Source organism: Wolffia australiana, chromosome 9, assembly GCF_029677425.1.
Source record: "Wolffia australiana isolate 7733 chromosome 9, ASM2967742v1".
Taxonomy (NCBI): Eukaryota; Viridiplantae; Streptophyta; class Magnoliopsida; order Alismatales; family Araceae; genus Wolffia; species Wolffia australiana.
The window spans coordinates 1,623,744-1,638,485 of NC_135843.1; the positions used below are offsets into that span (position 1 = coordinate 1,623,744).

A 14,742-nucleotide genomic window follows, 5' to 3' on the forward strand; every position below is an offset into this window, starting at 1 on the left:
TGTTGAGAAAAAGCAGTTTTTTTTTTAAATGAGAAGAATTTAATTTGAGTTTTGAAATCGCAATTTGATCACATTAAATGTACTTTTTGGAAAGAAACTAACTAAACTTCAGTCCAGAAATCCCAAAGTTCAAGTTTATTGGCATGCATCATATGATCTAGGATACAATTAAAGTACAATTAGGGATTATTTAGGCAGGCAGTGATGAACTTATGTTAAAAGCATATGTTGAGAAAATCGGTTTTTTTTTAAATGAGAAGAATTTAATTTGAGCTTTGAAATCGCAATTTGATCACATTAAGTGTACTTTTTGGAAAGAAACTAACTATACTTCAGTTAAGAAATCCCAAAGTTTTGGATTGGTTGGCATGCATCATATGATCTAGGAATACAATTAATGTACAATTCAGGATTATTTAGGCGACAGTGATGAACTGTTATGTTAGAAGCATATGAAAGTATAGAGCTTGGAGTTCAAATCTTACCTCTGGATGCTGATAGGGTGTTCGTATAGTTGAGTATGGTGCATGACTTGTTGGGGTAGTAGATGCTCAGAAGAGGTATAAAACTATTTCAAAATCAATACCATTGTGTAGAAATATTAAGGTTTCTCTTATCTTATGCAAAGGAACCTTTATGTGACCTTAATGACTTTGGAAGAATGTTTATTAGGTGAGGTAACCATTAATGATCATAAAATCTGTCTGATGAAGCTGCATTTGTCATGGTTACTACATATACATGAGAAACCCCAGTAGGAGGTTATTAGTAGGGAATTCTTCAGTGATATTTAATATGCCTTTTTTGGGGGTATTCAATGGTAACAAATTATTGGCCTTTATTATTGTAAGACAAATAAATCTATTGCAGTGGAATAAAACTAGCAAAATAGGGACAAATTAAGATGACTCTTGATTTTCTGTTCTGATGATGGAAGGATTATGGTCAACTTTTCCCCGGATCAATGTCCATGTTACTGTTTGAATACATAAATATTTCAGTGCGCATATTGCAAATGAAGGATAATATTTAATATCATAAATATGATAGAAAGTACAAGCACCTAAAAACATGGTTGGAAGTAAAGAGATCACCTGACTGGTATATTTTTTATTATGGGACAATATTATTGACAAGTGGTACACCCTAAACCCCTATGATGATGCTAGTTTTGATCCGAGGTCCTTGTTCTAATGGGTTAAATGGATAGGCTCTAGTACCTAAGAACAGGAGTTGCACATATTGTCATTTTATGCTTCCAATTTTCTATAGATATATAACTTCATAGGCAGAAAAGAACGAAGGAAATCAATATAATAATTAGGTGTTCTCATGGTTATCTTTATCTTGAGATACTTCTTCTGGATGATATGATTCTTAGCGTGTAATCTTGCACCTCATTTACCATGTGTATTGATATGAAAATCAAAATCACTTAAGGATTGAGATATCGGAGAATATAGATTCAAATTTTAATACAGATTACCCTAAATATTTTACAGTGAGTAGTATATCTCAATTTTCCCCAGGTATTCTTAATGTTATCCTTATCAATTGTTCTGTTCTCACAACCTTTCTCAGTAATCTACACTTCCTTTCTCATCTCAATATGCATCTTTCTTGTCACTCAATCACACGTCCAAGGGCTTTTAGAGATTATATTACTCTATTTGAAATTAATAATTGATTAATAATCTTTGGAGATGACTTGAATCCCATTGATTCCCTTCGTAAAAAAATGTTACCTCTTTTTCTTTACACATTGACTAAGCATTTTCAAGGATAAGAAGCAACTGAATATAGTGACTCTGAATATTTTATGAAAACAATAGATCCTTGAGCTGTTAACCACTTGGTGTGAGGACAGATCAGGTCATATATCTGATATCATCACTATCCACATGTGAAGTAATCTGACATAGTAACAACGGAGGTCATTAACCAGACCTGAATACCACAATATTGGATAATGCATTCTCCAATGATCCCCATTACGCATTAGTACTAATTGAATGCAGATTAGGGTTTGAAAATCAAACATATCCTAAGACATTCAGGAGTCTTGCGCAGGTTAGGATTATATGGTAACCGATGATGGTAAATGTTTCATGAGAGAGTTCAGTATTTTCTAGAGCACAAGGTGTAGCTTGGGATTCCAGGGGCTGGAAACTTAACCTATCAATGGGGTCAAATTCATCCTTAGTTAATTAATATATAAATTAATATAGTTAATTAATAAGGTTTGCTAATAATTTTTATTGTGCCACAAAAGTTATTGACAAGAATAATACATTGGCCTCGAGGGTCACAAAAATAAGATCATAGGGATAGGGGCATTGGTTAGTATATTTTAATTGATGGGTTTTTGAGAAAAATCTTATGTAAAATATAAATAGGGAAAGGGGCACCAATTTTATGCAGCCAGGCCAGCCAGAGCTGGCACCCCCCTTTCTTCATTCTAAGCACTTCTCCACTCAACGAAGGAGATAGTCTTGAAGGTGACAAGATCTTCTAGATTTTCAAGAAGAGTTGGGGAAGAGTAAGTGGAGATCCAAGAGAAACTTGATCGTGTGGATAATTCTGGAGGCAAGGCATGCGAATGGCTTGAGAAGAATCTCAAAGTGAGCTAGTCAAGGGTGGAACAAGTTCCCAACAAGGTACATATGATGTATTTGTTTTGAAGATCGATTTGGAATTGATTATAGCTTTCCTTGCATAGACAAACTGTTCTCTATGTCTCAACCATGGTATTGGAGCCCAACATCAGAAAGTATCCACATCATGTTGTACATTTTCATAATTGGCTCCTGATAATGTATAAGGGTTTTGTATAAAAGCTCAATAATCAATAGGTGTAGTTGGATGACATTCCTTTATTGTGACGTATAATGATTGATATTCAGATAGGACTTATATACTAGTAGAAACTTGATACTATTTTATGAACTTGCCATAGAACGTAAGAAGGGGAGAGTATAAATAAAAGGTGTGTAGATGTAGAATCACATTATATCAGATAAAGGAGATATTTCATACTTTTTAGTTTTTTACATGAAATGATCATTTGGGACATGGCTCCAAGCTTGTAACACCTAATAATAATAATAATAACTTAGCCTTGTTAACTAAGAAGTACAGTTCGGATCCTAATAGAGAAAGTACCACTTTCATCGATATTGAGGGTCCTAGATACAATAGAACCAGTTACTTGCGTAATAAGGGCCAGATCACTAGGTAAATGTTAGTAGACAATATTAGCCTTCTAATTATAATAAAATCTACACATTGAGTTAAACCTATGGAAGGTGATGGAGGAATAATGAACAATTCCATCATTATAGTTATATTAGTCAGATAAAATGGAGAATATTGTGTGGCCAGTTGTAGTAGAGGAACTTTTCCAATATATTACATCAACAAGTTTTGTATACTGCAGCTACCAGACCTCATGAGCTAGGCCTTTTTATGACAACATAGGCAATGCTCTCTAAATTCATCCATTAACTGAAGTTGATGACGATTTGGCTAAAGCTAATGGAAATATATATCACAGCCACTTCAGTCATAAAATCTTCACATAAGAATGAAAAGAAGAATAACCTTCCAAACTCCCACCATCTCAATCGGCTACCAATTAGAGGAACATTCTATTCTTATCAGATAGAAATCATGATGTGACCGATATTCATATTTAGAGGGATGAATTGTACATCCGTACTTGTCTTACTCTTGACAAAGGGAAACTCAATAAGAGAAATATAAACTTGATTCAAATCAATCAAAACAGGGTGATAAACTCTAATTTGTCGTATTTAAAGTATGCCATTGTTGTGATTCGAGTGTCAAGAAATAAATTTAAATCCTCACTTAGTATAGTAAATAAGCAAGTATCGATCCTCAGGGAGCCTTGGTAATGAGTTTAGATGTTTTCAATTCAGATGAGAGAGATGTAGTTATAATTATAATAATGTGATTTGGAGGAGTGATGGAGATACGAGGATATAGTGAGAAGGAATGAGGTGAATAATAGAAGAATAATTATTAGAAGCAAGGAAGAACTGATTGCAGAATGAATAAGGACAGAATGTGAGAGGAGTTTAATTTACTATTAGTTGTATTAAGTGATGTTCTTAAGAATTTTGGAAAGGTTTGATTAACGGAAGAAATAAGTGGGAGAGAGTGTAACTAATTAGTAACTACTTTTAGAGTTTATGAAAATTTGAAGTAAAAACAGAGTTTAATCTATTCATCTTTTCTGTTTCTCCCATGGAGTAGGCTTAGTTCATCTCATGATTTCCCACATTCTACAAGATCCAAGTTTTAGATTGGGATCTATGCATCCCACGGGTGTCAAGTGCTGCCTCCAGATATATACCATAATGTGTCAAGATCCAACTATACTGCCATTGGACTCAATAACTCTTGATTCACATAGAAAGGCGTTGGTATTCATGATCCAATGTGATATAATCTCTTTCACACTACCAAAGAATTTGTGATGTGATCCATGTCCTTATTTTGGTCACTATTTTTGTTACTATTTTGGTCACTCTGCCCAGGGCTCCATATTGTACTAAGTTTATAGTGCTTCACCAGGTTGATTTAGAAATATCTTACCCTCTTCACTAGGTATCCTTGGAATTTGGAAATCAACCTTACACTGTATAGATTGGTTCTTAGCTATATCTAAAAAAATTTATTGAAAAACAACAAGAATCTAAATAATCTTTATTGATTCCATGGTTAATGATTAAATATCTTCCTAAATAAAGGCTATGATATATACCTGAATTCATGAAGCATACAATTTCCCCTAAATCGAAAGCAAATAAAAGTTTTATAATCAATTTGTTGAGATATAAAATACTCCCATTGCAAGCTATGCATGGTCAGTAATGAAAAAACTTAAGACTAAAATTTAGATAATTTGGTGGCAAAAAAATACTAATCAAGGGTGTATTTGATATAGAACTATAAACCTGAGAGAGAGCGAGTCATTATAATGAGCCTATATAATACTCTCAACCCCTTCAAGCTGGAGCAAATGAGTCGATCCAACTTGCTAGGCAAGACAGCATAGGATACTTCAAAATAGAACCTATCAAATGTAAGTGAACTTTGAGAAAGCGATCCGCGCAGATGGACAGATTAACATATGCAAAGCTAGAATTGTTGCAAAAAGTTGTTGCAAGTACATTCTCACCAGTTGCCCTATGATCTCTAAGCATCTACACTGAATTTAGAAGTGAAATAAATAGATATCATCCCCATTTGATCTTGGAAATATGATCTTCACTGAAGACCATATCTAATGAATGTTAAATCTACTAAAAATCCATTCAAAATAGCTTGAATTAAATCCATTCAAAATAGCTTGAATTAAATCCATTAAAAATAGCTTGAATTAAATCCTTAAACTCTGCCTCGCTAAGGACAACCCCTCTACTTATGATTTACATATGAACACAGAGGATTAATTATAAATATTATTATATAAGTGGATTCCAAACAACTATAGTAATTAACCTAGTTAATTGCAGTAAATTTTAGCTTATCAATAGGATTTAATCTCTACAAGTTATCAAGATAGAATATTGCCATTATTAAACGATAATATGATGATAATGTTACAACAGTGTGGAGAAACTAATAACATATTGTACATGGTCCTCAGAGAAGCAGTTCACTGAAATGATCCTCATTAAATGCTTCATGGAACTATACTTGCGTACATGAGAAGATTTGTTAAGCTGAGACACCAAGTATATCTTGTTTATGTACGACCATGTTTTGACTAGCCCGTAGGGTAACATATAATTTATAGTTTTAACATATACATGTTACATTTTTATTTGCATTAAACTACTTATAATTGCATCATATAATAGTAAAAATGAAAACAAAATCCTTAATATATTCTCCTTAATTTTCCTGGTTTTCAATATTTTTGGGGTTTTTCTTAAAATTATAGAGGGGATAACATCAGGAAAAGCGCTCTACAACTGCTATCAGTAATATTCGGAGGCATAATGTCCCAAACTATTTGAGTATTTTTACTATTTTTGTAGAATAGAGGGCTTTTGGAATTTTTTGAGGTAAAATTGTAGAGATAATAAAGGTGATGGAGAAGTAGAGGGTATTTATACAAATATTTCAAAGGACAACATTAAAAGGAAATTTCACTGCAGTGAGGAATTTTTATCAAAATTTGTTTACAGAGAAAACTTCAAAATAATCCATTAGCTTGGATTGCCCCAAATTCAAACATTAATACCTGAAGATATATCTGTCAGATTGAGCTCAAATTTTGAGGGCTAGTTCTTCATTGTATCCAGTTTGCCATCCATATGAATGAATTGACTAGTGGAGTTCTAAAAATATAGAAATTAAGGAGGCAAAAGTGGTATTTCCTTCCTTGGATGCTCGACCATAGTCTGCACTAGAGGGGAGATCTCCTTGGATCAAAATTCATCCTCGTATTGTATTTTATTTTCAGTTTCTTTGTACATTAATCTTGATTTGTATTATTCTAAATCGCATCAGCTACGGTGAAATGTAATTGCTCTTATCTTGATTCAAGAAAAGTGTCCACCAATGATCAAATTTTCTCATCAGACAAAAATATCACAAAAGTAGATATATTATATATTTTTACCTTCCTCTCATTCCCCACATTCTTCACCTACCATTATTGTTTTGAAACCCCATATGAAGTAGTCTCCTTATATTCCCTAAATATCAGATCTAATCAAGATTAAATCTAATAAAACTTCATTCTAGATAACTTCAATTAATTCCTTGAACTCTGCCTCCCTATGGATGACCCCTGCACTCATCATGTGCATGTCAAGATAGAGGAATAAATAAAAATACTCTTGTATAACTTGATTGGAAACAACAACAGTAATTAACGTAGTTAATTACAATAAAATTTAGCTTGTCATTGTAGGAGTCCCTAACCATGGGATTTAAACATATCTTTGCTTAGGTATAGAATAAATACACAAACATGATTTAGTGCTCAACATGTGATCATCCACCCTCGATATAAGAGAGGAATGAGTTGAGCAAGAGGATGCTTTGAATCTAGTGCTAAGATAGTAGGAATATTAGACAAGGTGTTTTTAATGATCCCCATTATGCATCAGTCCTAACTAAATGGCATGGTAGCGTTTGATGACGAACCATATTCTAAGCCATTTGGGAGTTTTGAATGGACAAAAAATTATAAATATGTAGTAACTGATGAAAAAAAGGATCCATGAGAGAGTTTGAACTATAGTCTCTATTTTCTAGAGCATGAAGTCTACCTGGGCACCCATGGGCTGGAATCTTAATCTATTTACTGGGTCAAATATATCCTTGACTATATAACCAATCATTGATATAGTTAATGAGTAAGGTTGGTAAACAAATATTATCACGCTTGTCAATTAATTGATGAAATTGATGTATGGTCCAAGAAGGGCATATGCATATGATTAAAGGTTTTTGGAAAATACAATTTATTAATATGATTTTGATGAAAATCTCCAAATGAGTGTAAACAAGGGGGACACCCATTTTTTATCCTATGCCGGCCAGATCTTGGCCCCCCTTTTCTTCGAAGATTTTATCTCCACAATTTGCATTAGAGTGTACTGATGGAATGTATAATTATCCAGCATGCCTTATATAATTACATCATTCTAGCCCCTTGTCATGAATATAATGACAATAATCTTTAACATACTTTCCGCGGTCATTAAATATAGGTTTGTTTTACGTAAATGTATTTTTGGTTATGTATGGGACTAAGTAAGACAGAGACAAATCTCTCTAGTCAGTACTGTAATGAAACCATCTTGCTTGTACATAAATATGGATCTGGCTTTACCACTAGAGCAACAAAAAACCTATTTCTGTGTTGATTAAGACTTTAACAGATTATGACCAATATAAGTGCATTAAGAATTGGGTATAATCCCGAGCTACTTTTAATTAAATGAAAAAAAAACATTTACCTATTGATGATCCTGTTATTACAAATTTACTTTATATTTTAAGCTATAACAAAAAAATTTACTAGCTTAATATGACAACATGTACATGTTTATTTGCCTTAAATTCATTTTATATGCACGCTATATGGCCTAAAGTGATCAATTGTCTTTATAATGATCAAATTTATGAGTTTTAAAATATTTTAAATGGTTTTCGTGATGTGCTGTGGTGAAAGAACATAATTTCTTCAGTCACAATACAATGTTTTCAAGTGGTTTGGCATTATATTCCAAGATATGTCACTTTTAAATTAAAAAATATACTTCTAACATTTGTATGAACTAATATAAATATAATGAAATAAGCTAATGGCTTTATATTTTTACTATCTTCAAAAGTTGGAGGAGAAAACGAATTGGATGGTTGAGAATGATCCAAATTCAAATCGTGGTATATGACAATCTAGGAGTTACCGGCTGAAATTTTGAGCATAGCTCTTTTTGCCTCCTCTGTATATACATAAGGTTGGGTCTATAAATAAAGCTTTGGATGTTTGTAAAATATCTTTAAGATCACTTCCACCTAGAGAGGTAGATTTCAAGAAAGTACCTCTTTGAAGGTCCATCAAGAGTGTTCTTGTAGAAGATCAAACAGAGCAGTGGATAGGCTGATCTGGATCAGGAAAATGCCTTGATAAAATATCTTCTGATTCTGGATATTATCCTATCACAGTCACCTCAAAACAGCCCTTCTGATTCTCATTCTCATCATTATCTTCCACCATCTCATTCTACCACAGCCTTCTCAAAGGTCAATCTTGATCTCATCACCTTCGTCTCATATTTAAGCACTAAATGATCAAGTCCATTATCCTCTTCCCCATCTCTCAACTGCCTATCTGTACTTCCATAACATATGTTAGTTATATCATTATCATTTCCTCACCATTATATTTTGCCATCATCCACTCATGTCAATTCACCCATTTCATCGTCCTATCTTCTTATTCATCTTCGACATCCATCATCACTTCACGTCTTCATCTTTCTCACTCTCGCATTTCTATTTGATCCATCCATGTCCTCCTTCCTATTTTACATATTATTATTTATATAATCCGTATTAAATAGTTATTATCACTCTCGCACCACCTTCTATTGATCACATCATCCTCTCATCTATCTTGAATCATCATTGAAGAAGTATTTAAACCCTAATATCTGTTCCTATTGAAAAAAATTGCTCATCACTAACTAGTCAAATTATTTGATAACCTCATATATCAATGACAAATTAATGCCCAAAATTTGAGTTTATCAATACATATTTGTGGAGCCCCTTTCCAGTGGAGTTTAGCTTGTTCCCATAGATACTTGCTGAGAACGCGTCTTACATAAAAAAAAACATAATTCCTAGTAATAGTAAAATAGATTAGTTTGCCTAGTCTTTATATCTTTTATCTTATTTGAATAGCTTTGGCACATAGATCAAGACCATACATCTTTTAAGATAGAGATACCTTTCATTTTTTCTAACCAAAATTAATTAGGTGGAAGTTGCAAAGTTGCCTCCAGTATCACGCAAGGAAATATTTATGAAGATAGTACTTATTACCATTATATGTCTCAACGTCACCAATTTAAAAAATCTAATCAACAAATACGACTAGTAAGACAATGCTACTTTATGTTCTCTTATAGATCATAGTTGGATCATATGTGTATGGATAAGCCATATGACGTAGGAAAATTCGGAAATGTATTCCACAAACTCTATTTGAGTACATATATTCCTCAAAAAGGCTAAAACACCTGTGATGAATTCCCCTAAAAGACATAACATGAAGGTTTAGTCCAAAAAATCTGTTCGTAAGATCCTTTAAAGCAATGTAATTGGGAGATCAAGCTGATGGAGAGACCAGCCTGTTGATGCGAACGGGGGAAGAACCTGAACATATTTTAGACAAAAACCATGGTTAAGTAATTATAATTTATGACATAAGCATGAGTTAAGTGCCAAGAAATTATGTGAGATTTGTAATGGGAAGTGGATCCATGAAGATTACAGCCAATCTATAAACCTTTTTAAAAGTCACAATATTGACATCAAAAGGATGAGGCACAAGTTCCAAGGTACCATGATATAGAAAAGGCCAATACTACATATCCATTTCAGCCTTTCCAATGGTACCATCAAGGCTTCAGGATATCCAGGAGGTAAAACGGATTATAATTTGAGTGGAGACTGATAATCAATTGATACACTAGAAATTGGGATTAATTTACTTCGTTGAAGGCTTCTGATTTCTACAATAATGTTTTAACTTTTCTTTAAATCACAAAGCTAAAAAGGGTCGAATCCACTAGGAGCAACTTTTATAAATGAGAATGTTAACTTCAATCCATATATTGCTTTGGATTTTAATATATTTAAAAATAAATCAATCTAATTGAATAAATGGAAATAGTATAAAATAATAAATACAAGATGATAATAAAAGAATTTCTATTTTACCTATATTAGTCAAATTTATATAATTGGTTTCATAATTTTATGAAATTTTCTACGTAATAACCAAAACCGATTAAGATATTTTGAATGGCACCTTAGTACCATAAGGTGAAGGAAATCTTAGCTAATACAGTTTGAGTGCCATGATATATGGTAGAGATGGTTGAAGGTATATGAGTAATATAGGTTTAATGTCCCCGGTGAGGACAGAAAAGAAGGTGCATATATGCCGGCAAGGGTCAGAGTCAATATTGGCGTGCAATGGCAGGCAAATAGGCTATAAAAGATCATAAACTAGAAAAGGCATAAATACATAAATTTGAAAAAAAAGGAAGATCACAGTAACCTTGTAGTCATGTGCCCAATGAGGCCAGTGGAGTCTTTTTTTAATGAAGTTTGATCAGATTTTCATCCCTTCAATTGTTCACTTTTCAGACTTAAGAACAAACCTATGACATTTTGAATGAGAATATTACTCCACTAATCATACGTAGGTATATTATTTAACTCACCCTTTTTATTTAAAACAGTGACATATTATAGGTCGGAGGTTATGTATAAATAGAGAGGAGGGAAACAAAGGAACTCTCAAAATTGGACCCCAAAACTTCTTTTGCATTCCTAGATATCATGATTTGTAGTTATTTCATAATCAATCCTCCAATGTTTTCTCTTGTTCATCCATTTGCATTAGTTCTCTCAAGGCCTGGATTTTTCATGCACCAAAAAAGTAAAATAAAACTCCTTAAAAAATATTACAGCAATTAACAAATATATATTTTGATTATAAAGTATGTTACTAGTAAATATACAAATACGAGAGCTCCATAAAATACAAATCATTAAAACCAAAATCAGATATCATTCTGTAAATATAAGAAGAAACATAAATATTTAAATTAACATAAAATTCCAATTTTGAATTCAAAACCATTATTTTATGAATATGATGTCAACAAAATTCAACTGGAGCAATAGTAGGCAATACTTCTAAAAATATAGTAAGCCCCTAACATGATTAAAAAATGAAAATGCTATTTTCCTAGAGGAAACATCGATTTTTAGTGAAATCAATTCCATAAAAACTGTTACAATACTAAAAATATATAACAATCCTAAATTTATTCTAGAAATGTAATAAATTATCTCAAGATTCAATAATATGCATTTATGATAGATTTATCTGAAATAAATATATGAAATATATGATGTTACCATTCAAAATAGCATGTTATTTACGATTTTCAAGTAACCCCACTTAATTACTCCTAGTCCCATGGCAATGAACACTGGGTTCTGTTGATGTTATGAATTCACCCTTCAACGATAGTGGAAGCTGCATCAAGGGGATCTCTGGGGACACCGCTACACGCCTCAAGCTACCGTTGATTCCACACCCTACGCCGTACAATGTGCCCTAGATAGACGCATCTACTATTCCGGTGAAGATGCAATGCTACGTACCTCTGAAGATGAGTACGTACGATGAGAAGGTGTTGTGTGATGTGCTACCAATGAAGATTGGTTGTATTATTCTGGGTCGGCCATGGTTATATGACCATGACGTTCAGTTGGCGGGACGAGCAAACACTTGCTCTTTCATCTACGGCCGACGATGCCTGATTTGGTACTCGTCGGTACGACTACCGTCGTTACCGACTCAATCCACGATGACCCCATCGCGCGCTACACCCGCCGCCATTATCACCAATGGCTGCATCTTCCAGCGAGAGCTGGAACAAGATCGTGAGCACACCTCCGTGTGCTATGCGGTAACTCTATCCGACGGAGTCACCCATTTAGGTGACGGGGCCCAAGCCCCGGAGGTCACTCAACTCATCAACAAGTACGCTGACGTGTTCCCTACGGAGTTGCCAGATGAGCTACCACCCCTTCGGAACACTTCCAAACCTCCCACACTACCGGATGGATCCGGTTAAGTATGAGGAGCTATACGGTCAAGTAAAGGAATTATTGGCCAAAGGCTTAATCCGAGAAAACTTAGCCCATGTGCTGTGCTAGCACTGCTCGCGCCCAAGAAAGATGGGACTTGGCGCATGTGTTGTGATTCTCGGGCCATCAACAAGATTACGGTCAAATACCGTTTTCCAATTCCAAGGGCCCAAGACCTGTTCGACGAGATGGTTGGCGCATCTATCTTATCTAAGATAGACTTACGGAGTGGCTACCATCAAGTACGAATCAAACTGAGGGACGAATGGAAAGCAGCCTTCAAAATCAAGGATGACCTCTTTGAATGGAACGTCATGCCCTTTGGGTTATCCAACGCCCCTAGCACCTTCCAACGACTCATGAACGAAGTGTTACGTTCATTCATTGGCAAATTCATAGTTGTATACTTCGATGATATCTTAGTATACAGCAAGACTCGAGATGACCACATCCAGCACCTACGACACGTGTGTGCTGCTCTACGCCAAGAAAAGCTGTATGCACACCCTAATAAGTGCAGCTTCTTCATCACCGAAGTCTCTCTCCTTGGATTCATCCTATCCTCGCGTGGAGTAGCCGCCGATCCGGCCAAAGTTGACGCCATTACTGCGTGGCCTAAACTAAACAGCATCCATGACGTCCGCAGTTTTATTGGACTAGCGACGTTCTATCGCAGGTTTATCCCAGGGTTTAGCAGAGTCACAGCACCTATCACCGACATATTAAAGAGTGACACGTTCGAGTGGACTCCTCCCGCTGACAAGGCATTCGAACTCCTTAAGAAGCTCATGACCGAGGCTTCGGTACTAAAACTACCGTATTTCACCAAGGTTTTCGAGGTCGCCTGCGATGCTTCGGGAGTCGGGATTGGGGGAGTCCTAAGCCAAGAAGGACACCCGATCGAGTACTTCAGCGAAAAGCTGAACGATACTCGTAAGAAATATGACAACTACGATCGGGAGTTCTACACCCTCGTCCAATCCCTACGACATTGGCGTCACTATCTACTCCCCGAGGAGTTTGTATTATTTTCAGATCTTAGTACATTACGCCATCTACACGATCAACGGAAGGTCAACGAAAGACATGCCTGATGGATGGCCTACCTCCAGGATTTTACGTTCGTCATCCGTCACAAGAAGGGAAAGGACAACGTCGTTGCCGACGCCTTGAGCCGACGACCCCTAGTCCTCAACCTAATGAAGACCCAAGTTCTTGGGTTCGAGCAGACTCGTGTTGGCTATGCCGAGTGCCTCCATTTCGTTAAAATCCTCTCCTCCTTCATTGATCCGGCCGCCCCGAAGTCTAGGGACTTCTATCTTACTGATGGATACCTATTCTTCAGTAAGCGACTTTGTATTCCTCGAATTTCCCTTCGTGATTTTCTTATTTGGGAGACACACGCCGGTGGGCTCAGTGGCCACTTCGGGGTCAACAGGATGATCCTTTCACTCGAGCAACATTTCTATTGGCTGTCTTGAAGAGGGACGTAGGAAAGTTTATCTCACGGTGCCTTACATGTTCCCGCGCCAAGCTCACCAAGCAGAACACAAGATTATACACCCCATTACTGGTCCCGGATAGGCCATGGGAAGATATCAGCCTTGATTTCATTTTGGGACTTCCCAAAAGCGCGTGCCACCACGATTCGATCATGGTCGTGGTAGACAGGTTTTCCAAAATGGCAGATTTTATTCCTTGCTCAAAAACAGCCGACGCATCCAGAATTTGCTGAACAAATTACATGCATGACATCATTCATTCGCGCATTTCATCCCTAAATGAGCAATATAAGGCAGTTGTTGATAAGGGCCGAAGGTCGATCTCATATCTAAGGGAGAATTAGTCATGATTAGATTGAGGCCTGAGAGATATTCTCCAGGGGTCGCTACAAAGCTCCATGCTCGTAGCACCGGGCCTTTCCCGATAGCCCAAAAGATCAATGACAACGCCTATGTTGTGAGCAGCCCGCCTACTTGGGGGATTAGTTCCACGTTTAATGTTAGCAATCTAATCCGATACCAACCCTCGCCACCAATCAAAGAGCCTCACAGCCACTTGAACCTTCGTGGTACAGAGAGTGAGGGTGACCCGACTTCCTCTCCATTCCCTACCCTTGTACGGCACGAAGAGATAGAAACGGTACTGCAGGAGGTAATTCATGCTGAGAGGGAGCGAGTAGATCACACATTTCTAGTCCACTGGCAGGGACGGCCTTCATCGGATGACACGTGGATTACTGAGGACGATCTACGACGACTCCGACCGGACCTGATCCAGCCACTCGAGGACATC

The 14,742-nt window shown here is 35.9% G+C and overlaps 1 protein-coding gene across 1 annotated transcript; it reads left to right on the forward strand.

The window, feature by feature from the left end:
- The first annotated feature begins 13,544 nt into the window (after positions 1 to 13,544).
- LOC144707870 (uncharacterized) lies at positions 13,545 to 13,928 on the forward strand. Its single transcript, XM_078581119.1, has one exon. The coding sequence runs from the start codon at positions 13,545 to 13,547 to the stop codon at positions 13,926 to 13,928; it is 384 nt and encodes a 127-aa protein (XP_078437245.1).
- Positions 13,929 to 14,742: the final 814 nt, after the last annotated feature.